This window comes from Mirounga leonina, unplaced genomic scaffold (genome assembly GCF_011800145.1).
Source record: "Mirounga leonina isolate KUSES-001 unplaced genomic scaffold, KU_Mleo_1.0 Mir_151, whole genome shotgun sequence".
Lineage (NCBI taxonomy): Eukaryota > Metazoa > Chordata > Mammalia > Carnivora > Phocidae > Mirounga > Mirounga leonina.
Genome location: NW_023270377.1, coordinates 108217019 through 108238597, shown reverse-complemented (window position 1 = coordinate 108238597; position 21579 = coordinate 108217019). Strand labels below are relative to the sequence as shown.

Sequence of the window (21579 nt, the reverse complement as noted above, 5' to 3'; positions counted from 1 at the left end):
GAGCCGAAGGCAGACGCTTAACCATCTGAGCCACCCAGGCGCCCCAGAAGAGTATTTTAAAAAGAAAAACATCAGGGGCGCCTGGGTGGCTCAGTCGTTGAGCGTCTGCCTTCGGCTCAGGTCATGATCCCAGGGTCCTGGGATCAAGCCCCGCATCGGGCTCCCTGCTCCATGGGAAGCCTGCTTCTCCCTCTCCCACTCCCCCTGCTTGTGTTCCCTCTCTCGCTGTCTCTCTCTGTCAAATAAATAAATAAATAAAATAAAATACCTGAAAGGACAAAAAAAAAAAAAAAAAGAAAAACATCACTCCTACCTTCTTATAAAAGTAATGCATATCTGTCGTGGATAGCTTGGAAAAGCTGAAGGTATAAGGAAGACAGCCAAATATTACTGTAACTCCCATGCTTTGTTACTTTTTTTTTAATGTTCCTTTCCATTTTGGGGAGCTTTTTTTGTTGTTTTGTGGAACGTTTCATGAATTTGCATGTCATCCTTGTGCAGGGACCATGCCAATCTTCTCTGTATTGTTCCAGTTTTAGTATATGTACTGCTGAAGCAAGCACCTATTTTTTGGCTTTTGCACAAAAGTATACGGTTCTTTTAAAGTAATTGTAATTGTTTACAATCTGATTTTTCCACTTAACATTGGATCATGTAGTTTAAAATATTTCAAGATTTTTAGTGATTATATAAAATTTCATGTTATAGATATGCAGAAGTTATTAGTTATTTCTCTCTGGTTGCTTATGCCTGTGAACTTGACTGAAAGACTTTTTGCAAAACAAAATATTGTATTTGTCTATATTGATCTCTCTTAAATCATAGCATGGTTTTCTGAAATTTATTTTTTAAAAAGATTTATTTATCTGAGAGAGAGCGCACAAGCAGTGGGGAGGGGCAGAGGGAGAGGGAGAAGCAGGCTCCCTATTGAGCAGGGAGCTCGATGTGGGTTTGATCCCAGGACCCCGAGATCATGACTTAGCCAAAGGCAGACGCTTAACGACTGAGCCACCCAGGCGCCCCTATTTACCTAATTTTATTTACCCAGTTTACCAAATTGAGCTCTATAAATTCAGTAAATTATTTTGTATAACTTTTTTTGCACTATATTTTTAAAATTGAGGTATAGTTGACATAATATATCATTTTCATGTGTACAACATAATGGTTTGATATTTGTATATATTGCAAAATGATCACCACAAATTTAGCCAACAGCCATCACCTTACATAGTCACAAAGTTTTTTTTCTTGTGATGAGAACTTTTAATATCTGCTCTCCTAGCTACTTTCAGATGTGCACTACAGTATTACCATTATTTTTTATTTTTATTTTTTTATTTTTATTTTTTTTAAAGATTTTATTTATTCGTTTGAGAGACAATGAGCTAGAGAGAGAGCATGAGAGGGGGGAAGGTCAGAGGGAGAAGCAGACTCCCTGCCGAGCAGGGAGCCCGATGCGGGACTCGATCCCGGGACTCCAGGATCATGACCTGAGCCGAAGGCAGTCGCTCAACCAACTGAGCCACCCAGGCGCCCTATTTTTTAAAGATTTTATTTATTTATTTGACAGAGAGAGCACGAGCAGGGGTAGGAGTAGGGGGAGCGGTAGGCAGAGGTAGAGGGAGAAGCAGACTCCCTGCTGAGCAGAGAGCCTAACGTGGGGCAGACACTTAACCCACTGAGCCACCCAGGCACCCTGCAGTACAGATTTATTAATTAGAGTCACCACAGTGTCCATTACATCCCCATGACTTATTTATTTTATAACTAGAAATTTGTACCTCTTGATCCCCTTCCCCCATGTCTCCCACCTCCATCCCCCGCCTCTGGCAACCACCAGTCTGTTTTCTTAAGTTTATGCGTGTGGCTATTTTTGTTTGTTTTTAGACTCCACATAGAAGTTTCACCTATACAGTATTTGTTTTTCTCTGTCTGACTTATTTCACTTAGCATAATGCCCTCAAAGTTGTCAAAAATGGCAAAATTTCATTCTTTTTTATGGCCAGATAATACTGCAGTGCTTAATTCACACACGCACACTTTCTTTATCCATATATCTGTTGATGGACCCTTGGGAGGTTGTAAACATGGGGTGCATATCTTTTTGAATTAGTAGTTTTGTTTTTTTCAGAGAAATACTCAGAAGTAGAATTGCTGGATCATAGAGTAGTTACTGTTTTTAATATTTTGAGGAACTCTATACTGTTTTCCATAGTGGCTTCACCAATTTACATTCACACCAACAGTGCCAATGTATCCCTTTTCTCCACATCCTTGCTGACACTTGCTTAAAAAAAAAATTTTTTTTTTTTAAATCAGGGTTCCAGGGCGCCTGGGTGGCTCAGTTGGTTAAGCATCTGCCTTCAGCTCAGGTCATGATCCCAGAGTACTGGGATCAAGCCCCGAGGTTGGGCTCCCTCCTCAGCGGGGAGCCTGCTTCTCCCTCTCCCACTCCCCCTGCTTGTGCTCTCTCTCTCTCTCTGTCAAATAAATAAAATATTAAAAAAAAAAAGTTAGGGTTCCATCAAGGTTAGTTATGTCTCTTTAGTCTCATAATCTAGACTAAGTATCCCTTTCCTCTTTTCCTCTCAGTATTGCATAAGCACATGTGAAAGGACACCTGTTTTTTTTGACAGTCGTATTTTCCATTTAAAATTAATTTTGGGGGTGTGGTGGGAGGCTCAGTCAGTTGAGTGTCCAACTCTTGATTTCAGCTCAGATCATGATCTCAAGGTCCTGGGATCAAGCCGTGTGTCAGGCTCCCTGCTCTGCAGGGAGTCTGTCTCCTGCTCCCTCTGCCCCTCCCCCCACTTGCACTCCAGCACTCACTTACTCTCAAGGAAATCTTAAAAAAAGTAAAATTAATTTTGGTTAAAAGTATTTAAAGAAAAAGGTGTTCCAAATAGATTAGATGTTAGGCTTTTGCCTTGTGTATTTGAAATAATGTAATGGTGAAGCTGACTGTCAGTTCTCTAAACATACTATATTGGACTGAATTCTCCATTTGGAGAGACCTATCATATGGATAGCACGCATGTTGTTTTTCAGTGTTACAGAGCTTCCAGTTAAAACTGTCCCAGATTTTTGGTGAAATCTTAATCCAACATAGAATAAGCAACTGAATTTATATTTTTGTCATTTATAAATGAATAATATCTGGTCATTAAAAGAGATCGTATTATTGCTTTAGAGAGGTTATACATGTATGCTGGAATAGAAAAATACATTCTTAAAAACAAAACTGAATTTTGGCTTCTGTTTTCCAAGTTGAGTAAGAGGGTGAAATTTTACAGTGTTTTGTTTTTTTTATTTTTTTTTTAAAGATTTTATTTATTTATTTGACAGAGACACAGTGAGAGCGGGAACACAAGCAGGGGGAGTGGGAGAGGGAGAAGCAGGCTTCCCGCAGACCAGGGAGCCCAATGTGGGACTCGATCCCAGGACTCCGGGATCATGACCTGAGCCGAAGGCAGACGCTTCACTGGCTGAACCACCCAGGTGCCCCTACAGTGTTTTAAATTGAGTTTTTAATGTACCCCCAAACATTAACTATTACCAGTGAAACAAACTTCATTTATTTTGGGGGGGGGTAATACATTTAAGAGATGGTCTGACATTCAAAAGTGTTGACTAAATTTCTTCTCACCCTTACATTAAGTCATCTAGTTCCCTTCCTGAGATACAATCACTGGTAATGTTTCTGGTATATTTTTCTGTAAGTGTATAAGCATATACAAACGTGAGTGTGTTTGTAGCACCACTGTCTTGCTTTATTCATTCATTTGTTTGTTTCATCACAACCAGGATAGCCAACCAAGATAGTTTTATTTATTCTTTTTTAGATTCTGTAGATTTTCCCATTTCCTTCTAAGGTTTATATTTATAAGTTGAAAGCAAAGGTTTTGTTATTTTCATAAGTGAATTTGGAAAGTTTAGGAATGGGTCAAGTTTTCAGTATTGGTTATAGCTCTTGTGAATAATTTGTAATAATACCTTAAATTGCTAATATACTTCGTAGTTTGAAAATTTTTTCTGTGCTAGTTATTTGAATTTAACTCTGTATGGCAGTGGTGAGTGTTAAAACTTAGGTCAGAACTACTTTCTTTCTTTTTTTTTTTAACGATTTTATTGAGAGAGAGAATGAGATAGAGCGAGCACGAGACGGGGGAGGGCCAGAGGGAGAAGCAGACTCCCTGCTGAGCAGGGAGCCCGATGTGGGACTCGATCCCGGGACTCCATGATCATGACCTGAGCCGAAGGCAGTCACTTAACCAACTGAGCCATCCAGGCGCCCCATCTTTTCTTTTTTAAGATTTTTATTTGAGACAGTGTATGAGTGGTGGGGTGGGGGTGGGCAGAGGGAGAGGGACAAGCAGACTCTCGCTGAGCTTGGAGCCTGACTCAGGGCTTGATCCGAGGACCCCGAGATCATGACCTGAGGTGCTTAACTGACTGAGCCACCCAGACACCCCTCAGAACTACTTTCATAATTATACTAAGATATTATTAGGCCTTTTACTGTGTTAACATTTGTACTTATGGTGTGAAAGTAGTAATGGATAAAACTCCTGGCTCCTTAGCATGGTTCAGGGCAGTGGTACCAAATGTACTAATAGTCATTGTATGTTTACTACCACCTCACACTGGTGGTTGAGAAGAAAAAAGCCAGTTTCCCTTGAAATGTCATTGGTGAAGCATTAAAAATAATTATATGTCAACCCTTGAGTATATGTTTTATTTTATTTTAGTTCTAGTATAGTTAACGTACAGTGTTATATTAGTTTCAGGTGTATAATATAGTGATTCAGCTACTCCATACATCACCCAGTGCTCATCATGACAGGGGTACTCCTTAAACCCCATCACTTAGGTCACCCATCCTCCCACCTTGAGTATGTGTTTTTTTTTAAATATAGCATCCTGTGGACTGAATCATGTCTTTGTAAAATTCATATGTTGAAACCCTAACCACCAATACGATGGGATTTGGAGATTTGGCCTTTGGGAGATAATTAGGTTTAAATGAGGGAATGAAGATAGGGGCCTCCTGATGCGCCCTTAAAAGAAGAGACACCAGAGAACGTGTTGTCTCTTTCTGCCATGTGAGGACATACCAAGAAGGTGGCTATCTGTAAGCCAGGACCTGGCACCCTGGTCTCAAATTTTCAGTCTCCAGAACTGTGAGAAAATAAATGTTTGTTTAAGCCTCTCAGTCTGTGCTAGTGTATTATGGCAAGCCAAGCAGACTAATGCATAGTGTGTGATGAAGTGGGAAGTGTGGATAAAGCACTTTTGCGACTTACAGAAGTATTACAGTTCCGTTGAGGAAATTTTGTAATGTTAATATTCACTTTTTCCGTGGAACCTATTTTTTTACTTGGAAGGATGAAAGACTGTTCAAACAGAGGCAGGGCATGGATGGGGAGGAGCCCAAGTTAATATCAGGAATGAAAGAGGTGCTATCACTGCAGATCTTAGAGATGTTAAAATAATAGTAGGAGAATACATGAACAACTCTATGCGCTAAAATGTGGCAACTTTAGTGAAATTGATCAGTTCTTTCAAAGAACAAACTACCAAAACTCATTCAAGAAGAAACAGATAACCAGAATAGTCTTCTTTTAAAGAAACAGAATTCATAGTTAAAAACCTTCTGTTAGAGGAAAGTTGAGGTCCGTTCAGATTGTTTCACAGGTGAATTCTACCAAACATTTAAGGAGGAAATAGTACCAATTCTGTACAATCTCTTTCAGGAAATATTAGAAGGAATACTTACCAACTCATTATATAGGGTTTTTAAATTATTTTTTATTTTTTATTTATTTATTTATTTTTTAAAGATTTTATTTATTTATCTGACAGAGATAGAGACAGCGAGAGCAGGAACACAAGCAGGGGGAGTGGGAGAGGGAGAAGCAGGCCTCCTGCCGAGCAGGGAGCCCAACGTGAGACTCGATCCCAGGACCCTGGGATCATGACCTGAGCCGAAGGCAGTCGCTTAACCAACTGAGCCACCCAGGCGCCCTATATAGGGTTTGATAGAGAACTAGATTAAGATATTACAAGAAAAGAAAGCTACACCAGTATCTTTCATGAACATAGATGTAAAAGTCACAATAAGATGTCAGTAATTAAAATTCAACAATATATAAAAAGGATGATACATCATGACCAAATGGGATTTATTTGGGGAATGCAGGGTGTTCTACATTTGAAAGTCAGGCTGATTTACAATATTAATAGACTAAGAAAAGCCATATTATCATCTATGTAGACGAATAAGCATTTGGCAAAAATTCTTTTTTAAATATTTTATTTATTTGAGAGAGACAGAGATAGATGGCGAGAGAGCACGAGCGGGGAGGAGAGCGAGAAGCAGGCTCCCTGCTGAGCAGGGAGCGTGACGTGGGGCTGAATCCTGGACCCGTGCGATTCTGGGATCCCCAGAATCATGACCTGAGCCAAAGGCAGGCACTTAACTGACTGAACCACCCAGGTGCCCCTGACCAAATTTTTTTTTTTTTAAAGATTTTATTTATTTATTTGACAGAGACACACAGCGAGGAGGGAACACAAGCAGGGGGAGTAGGAAAGGGAGAAGTAGGCTTCCTTTGGAGCAGGGAGCCCGATGCGGGGCTCGATCCCAGGGATCATGACCTGAGGCGAAGGCAGACGCTCAATGACTGAGCCACCCCGGCGCCCCGCTCCTGACAAAATTCTTTTTTTTATTAAAGATTTTATTTATTAATTTGACAGAAAGATACACAGCGAGAGAGGGAACACAAGCAGGGGGCGTGGGAGAGGGAGAAGCAGGCTTCCCGCTGAGCAGGGAGCACGATGTGGGGCTCAATCCCAGGACCCTGGGATCATAACCCGAGCCGACGGCGTGAGCCACCCAGGCGCCCCAATTCTTAATTTTCTTTTTCTTTTTCTTTTTTTCTTTTCTTTTTTTTTTCTTTTCTTCTCTGTCTCTTTCTTTCTTTAAGATTTTATTTATTTGAGAGAGAGAGACTGAGAGCATGATGAGGGGGGGCAGGCAGAGGGACTGGGAAAAGCAGACTCCCCACTGAGCCAGGAGCCTGACATCAGGCTTGATCCTAGGACTCTGGGATCCCAACCTGAGCTGAAGGCAGATGCTTAACTGACTGAGCCACCCAGGCACCCCTCTTTTTTTTTTTTTTTAAAGATTTTATTTATTTATTTATTTGAGACAGAGAGAATGAGAGAGAGAGAGCACATGAGAGGGGGGAGGGTCAGAGGGAGAAGCAGGCTCCCTGCCAAGCAGGGAGCCTGATGCGGGACTCGATCCCGGGACTCCAGGATCATGACCTGAGCCGAAGGCAGTCACTTAACGAACTGAGCCACCCAGGCACCCCTCTTAATACTTACTTGATAAAAATTCTTATAGACTAGGAATAGAAGGGTTTTGTTTTTCACATGATGAAGGGCATCTACAAAAATCTATAGCTAATGTCATACTTAATAGAGAATATTTAATAGTGAAAGACTGAATGCTTTCTCCTTAAGACTGAGAACAGTGCAATAAGGCAAGAAAAAGAAATAAAGCTTTTGGAACAGAAAGAAGTAAATTGCCCCTTTTTGCAGATGACATGATTGCCTATGCAGAAAACTCCAAGGAATCTATAAGAAAGCTTCTAGGACCAACATGTGAATTTAGCAAGGTTACAGAATAAATGGACAGTGTATAAAAATTAATTGTATTTCTTTTTTTTTTTTTTTAAAGATTTTATTTATTTATTTGACAGAGAGAGACACAGCGAGAGAGGGAACACAAGCAGGGGGAGTGGGAGAGAGAGAAGCAGGCTTCCCGCGGAGCAGGGAGCCCGATGCGGGGCTCGATCCCAGGACCCTGGGATCATGACCTGAGCCGAAGGCAGACGCTTAACAACTGAGCCACCCAGGCGCCCCTGTATTTCTTTATACTAGCAGTGAACAATGTGAATGGAAATAAGTAAAATACAGTTCCATTTAAATAGCACCAGAACCAGGTATAAATCTGACAAAGCATGTATAGAATCTGTGTGCCTGAAACTACAAAACATGGATGAAGCAAATCAAAGAAGGCCTAAATAATTGTAGAGAATTACCTGTTTGTGGTTTGAAGACGGAGTATTGTTAAAATGTAATTTCTCCTCAGATTGGTTCATACAGATCAAAATCTCAGCAACATTTTTATAGGTAATAAGCTGCTTTAAAAAATTATAAAATGGCAAAAGAATACAAATTACTAGATCACTTTTGATAAAGAACAACAGAGTTGGAGAATCTGATCTGAAATCTAGCTGATTTCAAGGCATTCTGTAAAGTTACAGTAATCAAGATATTGAGGGTAGATGCACATAAAATAGTTGATTTCAGCAAAGGTGTAAAAGCAATTGAGTAGAAAAAAGATAGTTTCTTTTTAAAGATTTTATTTATTTATTTGACAGAGCGAGGGAGCACAAGCCGGGGGGACAGTAGAGGGAGAGGAAGAAGCAGGCTCCCCGCCAAGCAGGGAGCCTGATGCAGGGCTCGATCCCAGGACCCTGGGATCATGACCTGAGCCGAAGGCAGATGCTTAACCATCTGAGCCATCCAGGCACCCTGAAAAAAGATAGTCTTTTTTAGCATATGCAGTTGGAACAATTGGACGCCATATGAGAAAAAAGGATTTCTTTTTTTTTTTTTTTTTTTGAGAAAAAAGGATTTCAAACCATCCCTTATACCTGATATGGAAATGAACTCAAATAGATCAGAGATCTAAATGTAAAATGTAAAATAATACAATTGGCGGAAGAGAACAAAGGAGAAAAATCTTTGTAATCTTTCTAAGGGTACCTGGGTGGCTCAGTCAGTTAAACTGACTTCGGCTCAGGTCGTGATCTCAAGGTCCTGGGATTGAGCCCCATGTCAGGCTCCCTGCTCACTGGGGAGTTCACTTCTCCCTCTCACTCTGCCTCGGCTGCTCCCCCTACTTGTGCTCTCTCTCCTCCTCCCTCTCTCTGTCAAATAAATAAAAAATAAAATCTTAAAAAAGAAAAAAACCCTCTACAATAAGAAAACAACCCAATTAAAGAATGGGCAAAAGATGTGAACAGAAACTTTGCTGGATAAGATATATGGGTGGTAAGGACCAAAAAAATGCTCTGTATCATTAGTCTTGAGGGAAATGCAAATTAAAACCACAATGAAATACTACTATATATCTGTTAGGACGCCTAAGAAACAAACAACCCTCCTCTCCCTAGCTGACAATATCAAGTATTAATGAAGATGTAGAGCAACTGGAACTTTCATTACGTTGCTAGTGGGAATGCAGAATGATACAGCCACTTCGGGAAATCTTTTGGCAGTTTCCCATAAAGTTAAATATAAACTTACATGACCCCACAGTTTCAATCCTAGATATTTACCCAAGAAAAATGAACACTTAACATTCACACAAAAACTACACGTGACTGTCAATAGTAATTTTGTTCAAATTGCCATAGGCAATTAAAGTGTCCCTGAATTGGTGAATGGATAAGCAAACTGGTATATCCATAGAATTCAACAAGAAAAAAGGAATTATTGGTACTTGGAACAACATTGGTGAATCTCATATGCTAAATGAAAAATGCCATACTCAAAAGCGTACACAATGTGTGATTCTGTTTATAGTTCACTTTTTGGTGAATGTAATTTTATTTTATTTTATTTTTTTAAGATTTTATTTATTTATTTGAGACAGAGAGAATGAGAGAGAGCATGAGAGGGAGGAGGGTCAGAGGGAGAAGCAGACCCCCCGCCGAGCAGGGAGCCCGATGCGGGACTCGATCCCGGGACTCCAGGATCATGACCTGAGCCGAAGGCAGTCGCTTAACCAACTGAGCCACCCAGGCGCCCTGGTGAATGTAATTTTAAAACCAAGTTAACCAAGAGTATGAGAAGACAGGCCAGAAACTGGGAGATAATACTTGCAGAAGATATATCTGATAAAGGATTGTTATCCAAAATATACAAAGAACTCTTAAAACAGGGAGCCTGGTTGGCTCATTCGGTTAAGTGTCTGCCTTTGGCTCCGGTCATGATCCTAGGGTCCTGGGATGGAGCCCTGCATCAGGCTCCCACCTTGGCACGGAGCCTGCTTCTCCCTCTCCCTCTGCTGCTCCCCCTGTTGTGTGCTCTCTCTCTCTCAAATAAATAAATAAAATCTTTAAAAAAAGAAAAGCACTCTTAAAACTTAACTGAGAAAATGGACACTTTGATTAAAAAGTGGGCAAGGGGCACTTGATTAAAAAATGGGCTGGCTCAGTTGGTAGAGCATGTTGCTCTCTCTCTCTTTTACTATTTTATTTATTTATTTGACAGAGCACAAGAAGGGGGACCAGCAGGCAGAGGGAGAGGGAGAAGCAGACTCTCTACTGAGCAGGGAGCCCGATGCTGGGCTTGATCCCACAACCCTGGGATCATGACCTGAGCTGAAGGCAGACACTTAACTGAGTCACCCAGGTGCCCCTCTTTTTTCTTTTTTTTTTTTAAAGATTTATTTATTTTATTTAAGGGAGAGCGTGCGAGCAGGAGAGGTGGGGCAGAGAAAGTCTTAAACAGACTCCATACTGAGCATGAAGCCTGATGTGGGGCTCGATCCTAAGACCCTGAGATCATGACCAAGCAAAAACCAAGAGCTGGATGCTTAACCGACTGTGCCACCTAAGGTGTCCCAAGCATGTGGCTTTTGATCTTGGGGTCGTGAGATGATCCCCATGTTGGGTGTAGAGCTTACATTGACAAAAAAAAAAAAGAAAAAAAAATGGGCAAAATATCTAAACAGACACCTCACCAAAGAAAATATATAGATGTCAAATAAGCATATGGAAAGATGCCTAACATTACACATCATCAGGGAACTGTCTGTTAAAACAACGATATACCACTACACACTTACTGGAATGTCTCAAATCCAAACTGATAGTAGTAAATGCTGGTGAGAATATGGAGCAATAAGAACTCTCATTCATTACTGGTGGGAATGCGATATGGTGTAGCCACTTTGGATAGTTTGTCAGTTTCTTACAAAACTAAGTGTACTCTTACCAGAGGATCCAGCAATCCTCTTCCTCCTTTGTATTTACCCAGATGAGTTGAAAATATGACTATACAAAAACTTGCACATGAATATTTATAGGAGCTTTATTTATAATTGCCAAAATTTAGAAGCAACCAAGATGTCCTTCAGTGATAAAGTGGTACATGCAGACAGTGGGATATTAGTGCTAAAAAGAAATGAGCTATCAGGGCGCCTGGGTGGCTCAGATGGTTAAGCGTCTGCCTTCGGCTCAGGTCATGATCCCAGGGTCCTGGGATCGAGTCCCGCATCGGGCTCCCTGCTCCTTGGGAGCCTGCTTCTCCCTCTGCCTCTCTCTCTGTCTCTCATGAATAAATAAATAAAATCTTTAAAAAAAAAAAAAAAGAAAAAAAAGAAATGAGCTATCAACTCATGGAAAAGACATGGCGAACCTCAAATACATACTAAGTGAAAGAAGCCATACTGCTTTAAAAAAATATTTCCATCACAATTTTTAAAATGAATTTATTTATTTATTTATAAAAAGAATTTATTTATTTGACAGACAGGGAACACAGCAGAGGGAGTGGGAGAGGGAGAAGCAGGCTTCCTGCTGAGCAGGGAGCCTGATGTGGGGCTCGATCCCAGGACCCTGAGATCATGACCCGAGCCGAAGGCAGATGCTTAATGACTGAGCCACCTAGGCGCCCCAATATTAAATGAATTTAAAGAAAAGAATGATAAGCTATGGCATTCAAATGAGTATATGGCAGATATTTTTCTTGAAGGGGAATGTAGGTAGACTATGCTTCAAGGGAAACAATTGTCAGTATTTGTTAGTGATAAAAATTGATTTGTAAGGAGATACAAGTTTTGAACACTTGTAGCTGCCTTGTGAGATTGAGTTTCCCAGTAATTAATAGTTCTTACTTTTTTTAATTATTATTTTTTTAAGGACGGGTCTATTTCTCATATGCTTCCACATATACGTCTACGAACATTTGTGTCTTAATGAAAGAAGATGTTGCTTGAAAGAAGGTTTTCACACAGTGTAGGTTCAGTGAGATAAACATATGGCTGTTCTCACATGCTTCTACATGTAAGTTTACATACACTTATGTTTTAATAAATGAAAATGTTTCTTGAGAGACACTATATGCAGTGTAGTTTCAAAGAGGTAAGCACAGGACCATTTCCATATGCTTCTACACATACATTTACAAATACATATATATTAATGAAAGAAGATGTTACTTGAAAGATGGTTTATACACAGTCTGGTTTCAGTGAGTTAAGCATATGGCTGTTCCCTTATGTATCTATACATACGTTTACAAACTGGTGCCATAATAAAAGAAGGATGCATTAAACACAGTGTCGTTCAAATGAGTTAAGCATACTGCTGTTCCCATACGCCTCTACACGTGTTTACAAACACACGTATGTATTAATGAAAGAAGATGTTACTTAAACAATGGTTAATAAAGACTCTGGTTTGGGGGCACCTGGGTGGCTCAGTTAAGCATCTGCCTTCGGCTCAGGTCATGATCTCAGGGTCCTGGGATTGAGCCCCACGTCAGGCTCCCTGCTCCGCAGGGGGTCTGCTTCTCCCTCCCCCTCTGCCCCTCCCCGTTTTCATGCTCTCTCTCTCTCTCTGTCAAATAAATAAAATCTTTTTAAAAAGATTTTATTTATTTATTTGAGAGAGAGAATGAGAGAGAGCACATGAGAGGGGGGAGGGTCAGAGGGAGAAGCAGGCTCCCTGCTGAGCAGGGAGCCCGATGCAGGACTTGATCCAGGGACTCCAGGATCATGACCTGAGCCGAAGGCAGTCGCTTAACCAACTGAGCCACCCAGGCGCCCATAAATAAAATCTTAAAAAAAAAATACTCTGGTTTCAGTGAGTTAAGTAAATGGCTATTCCCATATGCTTCTACACATACTTTAACAAACACTTCTATCTTAATTAAAGAAGATGTTAGTTGAAGACCAATGGTGATTTTAATAAAAATGATTATTTTGTTTTATAAGAAATGTGAGTTAGATGATATGTATAGTTCTGTGAAACCAGTGTGTTCTAAATGATCAGTGCATGATGTAAAGTCATGTTTGGTTAAAAGTTCCAAAGTGCAAAATAAACAAATGCACTTTAATGTAACAGTACTAAAAGCTTATTGATGTGATTTATTTTTATTTTTATATTTTAATGATTTCATTTATTTAAGAAAGCGAGAGAGCACGAGCCGGGGGTGGGGGTGAGAAGCAAACTCCCCGCTGAGTGGGGAGCCTGATGTGGGGCTCGATCCCAGGACCCCTGGGATCATGACCTGAGCTTACGGCAGATGCTTAACGACTGAGCAACCCAGGCGCCCCTTATTGATGTGATTTTAGATGCCACATTGTCAAATTTTGTTGAAATATTAATATTCACAATTTTCTGAGAAGGATATTAAAATACACTTCCTTTTTACAAATAAATATATATCTGTGTAAGTCCATGTATTTATACTTCAACCCAAATAACATACTGCAACAGGTTGAATGCAGCAGACATGAGAATCTAGTCATTTCAATTAAATTAAGCTAAACATTAAAGAGATGAAAAAAATGTAAGAAAAAAATGTCACTCTACTAGTTTTTGGGGAAGGGGAAATAATGATTGTAATGGGTTTATCTTTTTTTTTTTTTTATGGTGAAAATTGTATATTTAGATTTAGCCAGCTGGACTCAGTTTAGATGGTCTAAATTTTTTTTTTTCTTTACAATCCCAGTTTTGTTGGTAACATCCAAAGCATCATAGTCAGGAGCCAGTCCAGCATACGCTTTCTCTCCATTGGGTCTGATCAGGGTGTTGACCTTGGCCACGTCCGTGTCAGAGCTTCTTCACAGACTGTTTGATCTGGTGCTTGTTGGTCTTAACATCCACAATGAACACAAGTGTGTTGTCTTCATGGCTGACTCGGTCAGGGGTAACCTAAGGATGGCATAGTGGTCAAGCTTGTTTCTCCTGGGGGTGCTCTTTCGAGGATATTTGGGCTGCCTTTGGAGACGTAGTGTCTTGGGATGTCAGAATGTTGCTGATATGCAGATCTTTTTTTGTGACTGGACGCCTTTCAGCACTGCTTTCTTGGCCTTCAAAGCCTTGGCTTTGGCTTTGGCTTTGGAAGAGGCAGGGGCTTCCTTCTTTGTCTTTGGCGTCATGTTCGTGAAAGGAGGGTTTATCATTGTCTTAAATACATATTAAATATTTTGAATTTTTCTGTTTTAATTTCTAAATGGCAAATGTCTATAAATATCACAATAAACAAAAATTTGGAGGAATCCTCAATTTTTTAAAAAGATATTATTTATTTATTTGTGAGAGAGACAGCACAAGCAGAGGGAGCTGCAGGCAGAGGGAGAAGCAGGCTCCCTGCCAAGCAAGGAGCCTGATGTGGGACTCCATCCCATGACCTGAGCTTATGGCAGATACTTAACCTACTGAGCCACCCAGGTGCCCTGGAATCCTCAAATTTTTTTTTTTTTTTTAAAGATTTTATTTATTTGTCGAAGAGAGAGAGCTCAAGCACAGGCAGGGGGGAGCAGCAGGCAGAGGGAGAAGCAGTCTCCCTGTTGAGCAGGTAGCCTGATCCCAGGAGCCTGGGATCATGACCTGAGCCAAAGGCAGACGCTTAACCAACTGAGCCACCCAGGCATCTGGAATGCTCAATTTTTAAAGTAAAGGTGTCCTGAAATAAAAAGTTTAGGACCTTGCTGCTCTAAGGAAACTGTTTCAGAAGTAAGCTATCCAAGTTACTTGGATGTCTGGTGTTTCCCAATTTTTTTTTTTAATAAAAAATTGTATTTATTAAGCATTCAGAATATCAACAAAACAGCTGCAGCTTTTTTTTTTGCAATTACAGAGTGGTATTCATTTAACAGAACAAAATTATTTTGTAAAAGCTGCATCAGAGACAACTGAAGAAAAACTACCATCCCCGTATATAACTAATTTGTGCTGTGCACCAACAAGAACCTGCTTTAAATTTCCATGCCAATTTACAACCCCCATACTGTGTCAGGCAAGTTTAGTGGCTGTTGAAAATACCACCAGGACAGGGCTATCTAAAGATACATTTGGTGGGGCGCCTGGGTGGCTCAGTTGGTTAAGCGACTGCCTTCGGCTCAGGTCATGATCCTGGAGTCCCTGGATCGAGTCCCGCATCGGGCTCCCTGTTCAGCAAGGAGCCTGCTTCTCCCTCTAACCCTACCCCCTCTCATGTACTCTCTCTCATTCTCGATCTCTCAAATAAATAAATAAATCTTAAAAAAAAAAAAATAAAGATACATTTGGTGTAGTGTGTTAACTATACAAAAAAAGACACTGTACAGTTTAAAAACAAATCTTATACAGCCTTACATTTCGGTTTTTTTCTTTTTTTCTTTTTTCTTTTTTTTTTAAAGATTTTATTTATTTATTTGAGACAGAGAGAATGAGAGACAGCATGAGAGGGAGGAGGGTCAGAGGGAGAAGCAGACTCCCTGCCGAGCAGGGAGCCCGATGCAGGACTCGATCCCGGGACTCTAGGATCATGACCTGAGCCGAAGGCAGTCGCTTAACCAACTGAGCCACCCAGGCGCCCTCGGTTTTTTTCTTTAAAAGGAGTGAGTGTGTGCAGGGGGGTTAAATGCTTTATAGACAAGAAAAAAACTGCTAGAACCAACTTATTCTTCATCTTCATATTCCTCCTCCTCCTCTTCATCTTCCTCATCTTCCCTCTTCTTTTTCTTGCTCTTGACAACTCCCTTTTTTGCCGCAACAGGCTTTCCTTCAGCTCGGTATGCAGCAATATCCTTTTCATATTTTTCCTTCAGCTTAGCAGCCTTCTTTTCAAAAGGCTGCTTGTCATCTGCAGCAGTGTTATTCCACATCTCTCCCAGTTTCTTTGCAACATCACCAGTGGATAGGCCGGGATGTTCTCCTTTGATTTTTGGGCGATACTCAGAACAAAACAAGGAAAAGGCCGAAGGAGGCCTCTTGGGTGCATTGGGATCCTTGAACTTCTTTTTTGTTTCCCCTTTAGGGGGGATATAAGTTTTCATTTCTCTTTCATAATGGGCCTTGTCCACCTTTGCCATGTCTTCAAATTTTCCTTTCTCTTTAGCAGACATGGTCTTCCACCTTTCTAAGCACTTCTTAGAAAACTCTGAGAAGTTGACTGAAGCATCTGGGTGCTGCTGCTTGTGCTCCTCTCGGCAGGTTTGCACAAAGAATGCATATGATGACATTTTGCCTCTTGGCTTCTTAGGATCTCCTTTGCCCATGTTTAAGTATTTTCCTCAGCGAGGTACAGAGTAGCCCAGTGCCCATCTGGCTCTCACTTGCCCTGGCACTGTCTCTATGGTGCTCTGTTTCCCAAATTTTTGCTGCACTTTAGTATCATCTGGGAGCTTTTAAAAATTCTGCTTCCCAAATCATATCCCATACAATTAAATCAGAATGAAGATGAGAGCCTTAAAGCCTGGCTTTGGGAAAGCTGGTTTCAACTCATGATTAAATCTTTGAATTCCTTATTCCTAGTTTAAGAGGTCACTTTACTTTATCTAGAAAATACTGTATTGTTTTGGTTAATTTTTGCAAAGATGAATTCAGTAATCCAGTAAGAATTAGTTTGTTCAGTTTTTATTGGTTTAAATACTTGATAAGTTAATACAATCCATTGTAAAAAACAGCATAAAAATGGAAAAGCTCTCTTGCTCTGTATGCTAATGACAAGGATAAAAACCACACTCAGTAACCACTGACTTTATCTCCATTGAAAACAGTTGATGGTACAGGTTTCTTTATCTCAGAATCCTACTTTTGAAATACTGAATTGTTACTTTCTTTTTTTTTTTTTTTAAGATTTTATTTATTTATTTGAGACAGAGAGAATGAGAGAGAGAGAGAGAACATGAGAGGGGGAAGGGTCAGAGGGAGAAGCAGGCTCCCTGCCGAGCAGGGAGCCCGATGCAGGACTCAGTCCTGGGACTCCAGGATCATGACCTGAGCCGAAGGCAGTTGCTTAACCAACTGAGCCACCCAGGCGCCCCTCTTTTTTTTTTTTTTTTTTAAGATTTTATTTATTTATTTGACAGAGAGAGAGACAGCCAGAGAGGGAACACAAGCAGGAGGAGTGGGAGAGGGAGAAGCAGGCTTCCCGCGGAGCAGGGAGCCCGATGCGGGTCTTGATCCCAGGACCCTGGGATCGTGACCTGAGCCGAAGGCAGACGCTTAACGACTGAGCCACCCAGGCGCCCCTTGAATTGTTACTTTCTAACTAAGTTGACAGCCAGAATTGTGGTCATATATGGATTATATGTAAAAGTTAGCTTTTAGTTTTTGGCACAGAAAATTAAATCAGAATGAAGATGAGAGCCTTAAAATATCTAAAAGTCCAGGTACAGTATCAAGTAATATGCATTAAACTGGTCTGGTGCAGTATCCACTAAAATGTTTCAGTAACTTTTTCAGCTTAAGTATGCAGTGGAGGCTGCTTAAGAATTATGCAGTTAAATCTTTGGCTGAAAGCTATAAAAATTGGGCAACTTCTACACTGAGAGTTAATTAAAATTGATCTTTGGGTGCCTGGGTGGCCCAGTTGGTTAAGTGACCGACTCCTGATTTGGACTCTGGTCATGGTCTCAGGGTGGTAAGGTTGAGCCCCACATCGGGCTTCCGACTTACCAGGGAGTCTGCTTGTCCCTTTCCCTCCTCTCTCCACTCAAATAAAAAAAAAATGATCTTAATGTCCAATTTAGTTATCAACAAATTTATGGTAGCAGTCTTAAAATGCTTAATTTTTTTTTTTATAAGATTTTATTTATTTGACAGAGAATAAGCAGGGAGAGTGGCAGGCAGAGGGAGAGGGAGAAGCAGACTCCCTGCTAGCCTAATGTGGAGCTCAGTCCCAGGACCCTGGGATCATGACCTGAGCCGAAGGCAGACACTTAATCCACTGAGCCACCCAGGCGCCCCTTAAAATGCTTATCTTTTTAGTTGACTATTTCATATGTGTATTTTCAGCATGGGTGGTTGGTTTTTACCAACTACTGAATTGCTCATGTTAACTTTTTTTTCTTATGTTAACTTTTTAAATTGATTTTTTGTTGAGATAATATATATATTCAGTGCATTTGTGAGAAATACAGAATGATCTGTGTACCTTACCTAATTTCTCCCAGTGGTAACAACTTGGAAAACTGTAGTACAGTATCACAAGTTGAATATTGACATTGACTTAGTCTCTAGATCTTACACAGATTTCCTGAGTTTTACTTGTTCTTTTGTGTATGAGTTCTCTGCAGTTTCGTTACATGTATATATTTGTGTATCTACCACCATAGTCGAGATACAGTTCATCACTACAGTAGTTCCCCTTTCATAGTCACACCTCTCCCCCACCCCTAACTCCTGGCAATCACTGATCTGTTCTCCGTCTTTGTCATCTTGTTATTTCAAGAAAGTCACATAAAGTATACAGCACATGACCTTTTGGATAGGTTCGTGTATCTACTACCACAGTCAAGATACAGAATCATGTAAACTTTTATTTTTTATTTATTTTTAAAAGATTTTATTTATTTGTCAGAGAGAGAGAGCGTGCATGCATGCATAAGCAGGGGGAGCCACAGGCAGAGGGAGAAGCAGTCTCCCCATTGAGCAAGGAGCTCGATGTGGGACTCGATCCCAAGACATTGGGATCATGATCTGAGTCGAAGGAAGATGCTTAACCGACCGAGCCACCCAGGTGTCCCATGAATCATGTGAACTTTTAAAAACGACTTTTTAATTTTTTTTATTTATTCAATTGACAGAGATAGATACGGCGAGAGAGGGAACACAAGCAGAGGGAGTGGGAGAGGGAGAAGCAGGCTTCCCGTGGAGCGGGGAGCCCGATGCAGGGCTTGATTCCAGGACCCTGGGACCACAACCTGAGCTGAAGGCAGACGCTTAACGACTGAGCCACCCAGGTGCCCCTAAAAACTACTTTTTTAAACAGCTATCTTCTTGTTTATTCTTTAAATAGCTGAATGGTCTCAGTATAATTGCTCCTGATTTGTTCAGGATTCATATTATTAAAGATTGGGCTGTGAAGAAAAGAGACCATGATCATTTTTGTTATTGGTCTTGTTTACCACTCATGTAAGTCCCCTGAAAGTTCTGTGACATATTACATATCAGATCTTTTTTAGGGTAGATTATTCATCCCAGGACCTACTTATTGGTCTGGAGATAGATAATCTTAAAATAGAGGTTCCCAGGCTGGGTTTCTGACAATGGAGTTCAGGTTTATGTTAATGAGAGTGGGATCTTAAAACTTTTTATTATTTTTAAAAGTTGTACAGTAATTGTACTTGCTATCCTAGGTATTTAATGCATCGATAATTTACTCTTGGTTAGAATTATTTCATCTCAGTTTGGGAAAACAGGCTTTCTTGTGCTAATCAGAAACTCTGATTAGTGGTTGACATGGTAAGAATTATTTGATTTGATAACTGGACCAGATTCTGGTGCCGTAGCTACTACCACTTAGGGCGGTTGCTACATATGAACTTCTTTGGCTATGAATACACAGTGGTAGCAGAAATTAAGTGATCAAAAGAGGAAGATGCATAGATAGGAGATCCATAGGAAGAAGATACTTTTTTTTACTTGTGACTCAGTATACACACATGTACAACTGAAACAGAAGTTTCACAAAAGCATTTCTTTCCTGTAAAATGTGCAGTTCAATATTATGTGTTCTATTTTTTTTTATTATTAAGTACTGTTGGTTGTTAACCAGATTGATTTCAGGAACCACCAATACGATGTGACTTTAAAGAAAAAATACTGCTTTAGACCAGTTCATGACACTTCAGGTCATGGAGGGTTCTTTTTTTTTTCTTTTAAGTAAACTCTCTACCCAACGTGGAGCTTGAACTCATGACCCCAAGATCAAGAGTTGCATGCTCTACTGACTGAGCCAGCCAGGTGCCCCAAGTTTTTGTTTTTGTTTTTGTTTTTTTGATTCAGAGCCTCAGTTCTACCCTCTTGAACAGTAGTTTAAAGATCTTTGGGGTTCCTGGGTGGCTCAGTCGGTTAAGTGTCTGACTCTTGGTTTTGGGTCCGGTCGTGATCTCAGGGTCGTGAGGTCGAGCCTGGCATCATGCTCTGCACTTAGCATGGACTTTGCTTGAGATTCTCTGTCTCCCTTTGCTCCTCCCCCCCTCATGCTTGAGAGTGCATTCTCTCTCTTAAATAAAATCTTTAAAAAAAAAAGATCTTTTTATTCAATTGTGTGGAACATTTAGTAAATCCATTTTGGATTGAACTTGTGGAATTAGTTAAGTTTTAGCAAGGTTATTTTCCTATAAATATATACATATATAAATATATATATTTTCCCCTGTTTTATGTTGGATATCAGCTGTGATGGTGAAATTTTCCTAATGGAGTCAGAAATGTCTGGTTGTGGATGATTATTTTGGATTATGTTTGGTTGGGGGAAAGACTATGCTGACCCTGGTGTGCTGAGTGAATGAGAGAGAGCATTACTTAATTTGTTTCTTTTCACCATGTCTTTTCCTCCTACTTAGCCCTAGCCCACCCCAAATTTAAACTTAAGACTGGCTTGTGCTGTAAGTATCGTTCTATTCCTATTGCCTATGATAGATCATTCCTGGCAAACAAGCATAGTAGATTCTCAGTGTAGTAGTAGATCTTACATTGCTTTCTTTTTGAGCTCTTCTGTTTTTATAAACTGTCAATCTTTTTTTTTTTATTTAAAGATTTTATTTATTTATTTTTAAAAAGATTTTATTTATTTATTTGACAGAGAGAGACACAGTGAGAGAGGGAACACAAGCAGGGGGAGTAGAAGAGGGAGAAGCAGGCTTCCCGCAGAGCAGGGAGCCCAGGACCCTGGGATCATGACTTGAGCCGAAGGCAGACGCTTAACGACTGAGCCACCCAGGCGCCCCTAGATTTTATTTATTTATTCATGAGAGACAGAGAGAGAGAGGCAGAGGGAGAAGCAGGCTCCCAGGGAGCAGGGAGCCCGATGCGGGACTTGATCCCAGGACCCTGAGATCATGACCTGAGCCGAAGGCAGACGCTTAACCATGTGAGCCACCCAGGCGCCCTAAACTGTCAATCTTTTTGAGAGCAGACTGTGTGTGTGTCTGGGTGTCCGTCTTTAGTGCCTGTCAAGTAGTTAGCGCTCACTAATAAGTTATTGAAATGAATTGCATTTCTCATTATGCTTCCCCGTGTCACAGGGATTTTTCGTGTTTCAGAATTTCTAAGTGTGTGTGTATTCATGGCTAGGAACTACCTCTGATTTTGGTGATGCCTGCTCATTACCCAAATTAATTTTTCTATATAATTTCCAGTTTAAGTCTTAACCTTTTTTTTTTTATAAAGGTTTTCATTTATTTATTTGACAGAGCGAGCAAGAGAGGGAACACAAACAGAGGGAATGGGAGAGGGAGAAGCAGACTCCCTGCTGAGCAGGGAGCCCAACATA

The 21579-nt window shown here is 40.4% G+C and overlaps 2 protein-coding genes and 1 non-coding gene across 5 annotated transcripts in view; 1 reads left to right on the top strand and 2 right to left on the bottom strand.

Annotated features, from left to right (window-relative positions):
• Positions 1 to 21579, top strand: part of WDR33 (WD repeat domain 33) — a 115776-nt gene that overhangs the window by 19747 nt on the left and 74450 nt on the right. The gene's annotated exons all lie outside the window — the stretch shown is intronic.
• On the bottom strand, positions 457 to 563 carry LOC118012706. Its single transcript, XR_004679778.1, has one exon. It is a non-coding gene; the product is annotated as a U6 spliceosomal RNA (small nuclear RNA).
• LOC118012577 (high mobility group protein B1-like) lies at positions 15755 to 16354 on the bottom strand. The gene has a single exon (XM_035008283.1). It carries the CDS (start codon positions 16352 to 16354, stop codon positions 15755 to 15757), a length of 600 nt encoding a protein of 199 aa, XP_034864174.1.

What these genes read in the sequence shown, in the direction of transcription:
- LOC118012577 (XM_035008283.1), bottom strand. Translation starts at nt 16,354, where the DNA reads ATGGGCAAAGGAGATCCTAAGAAGCCAAGAGGCAAAATGTCATCATAT.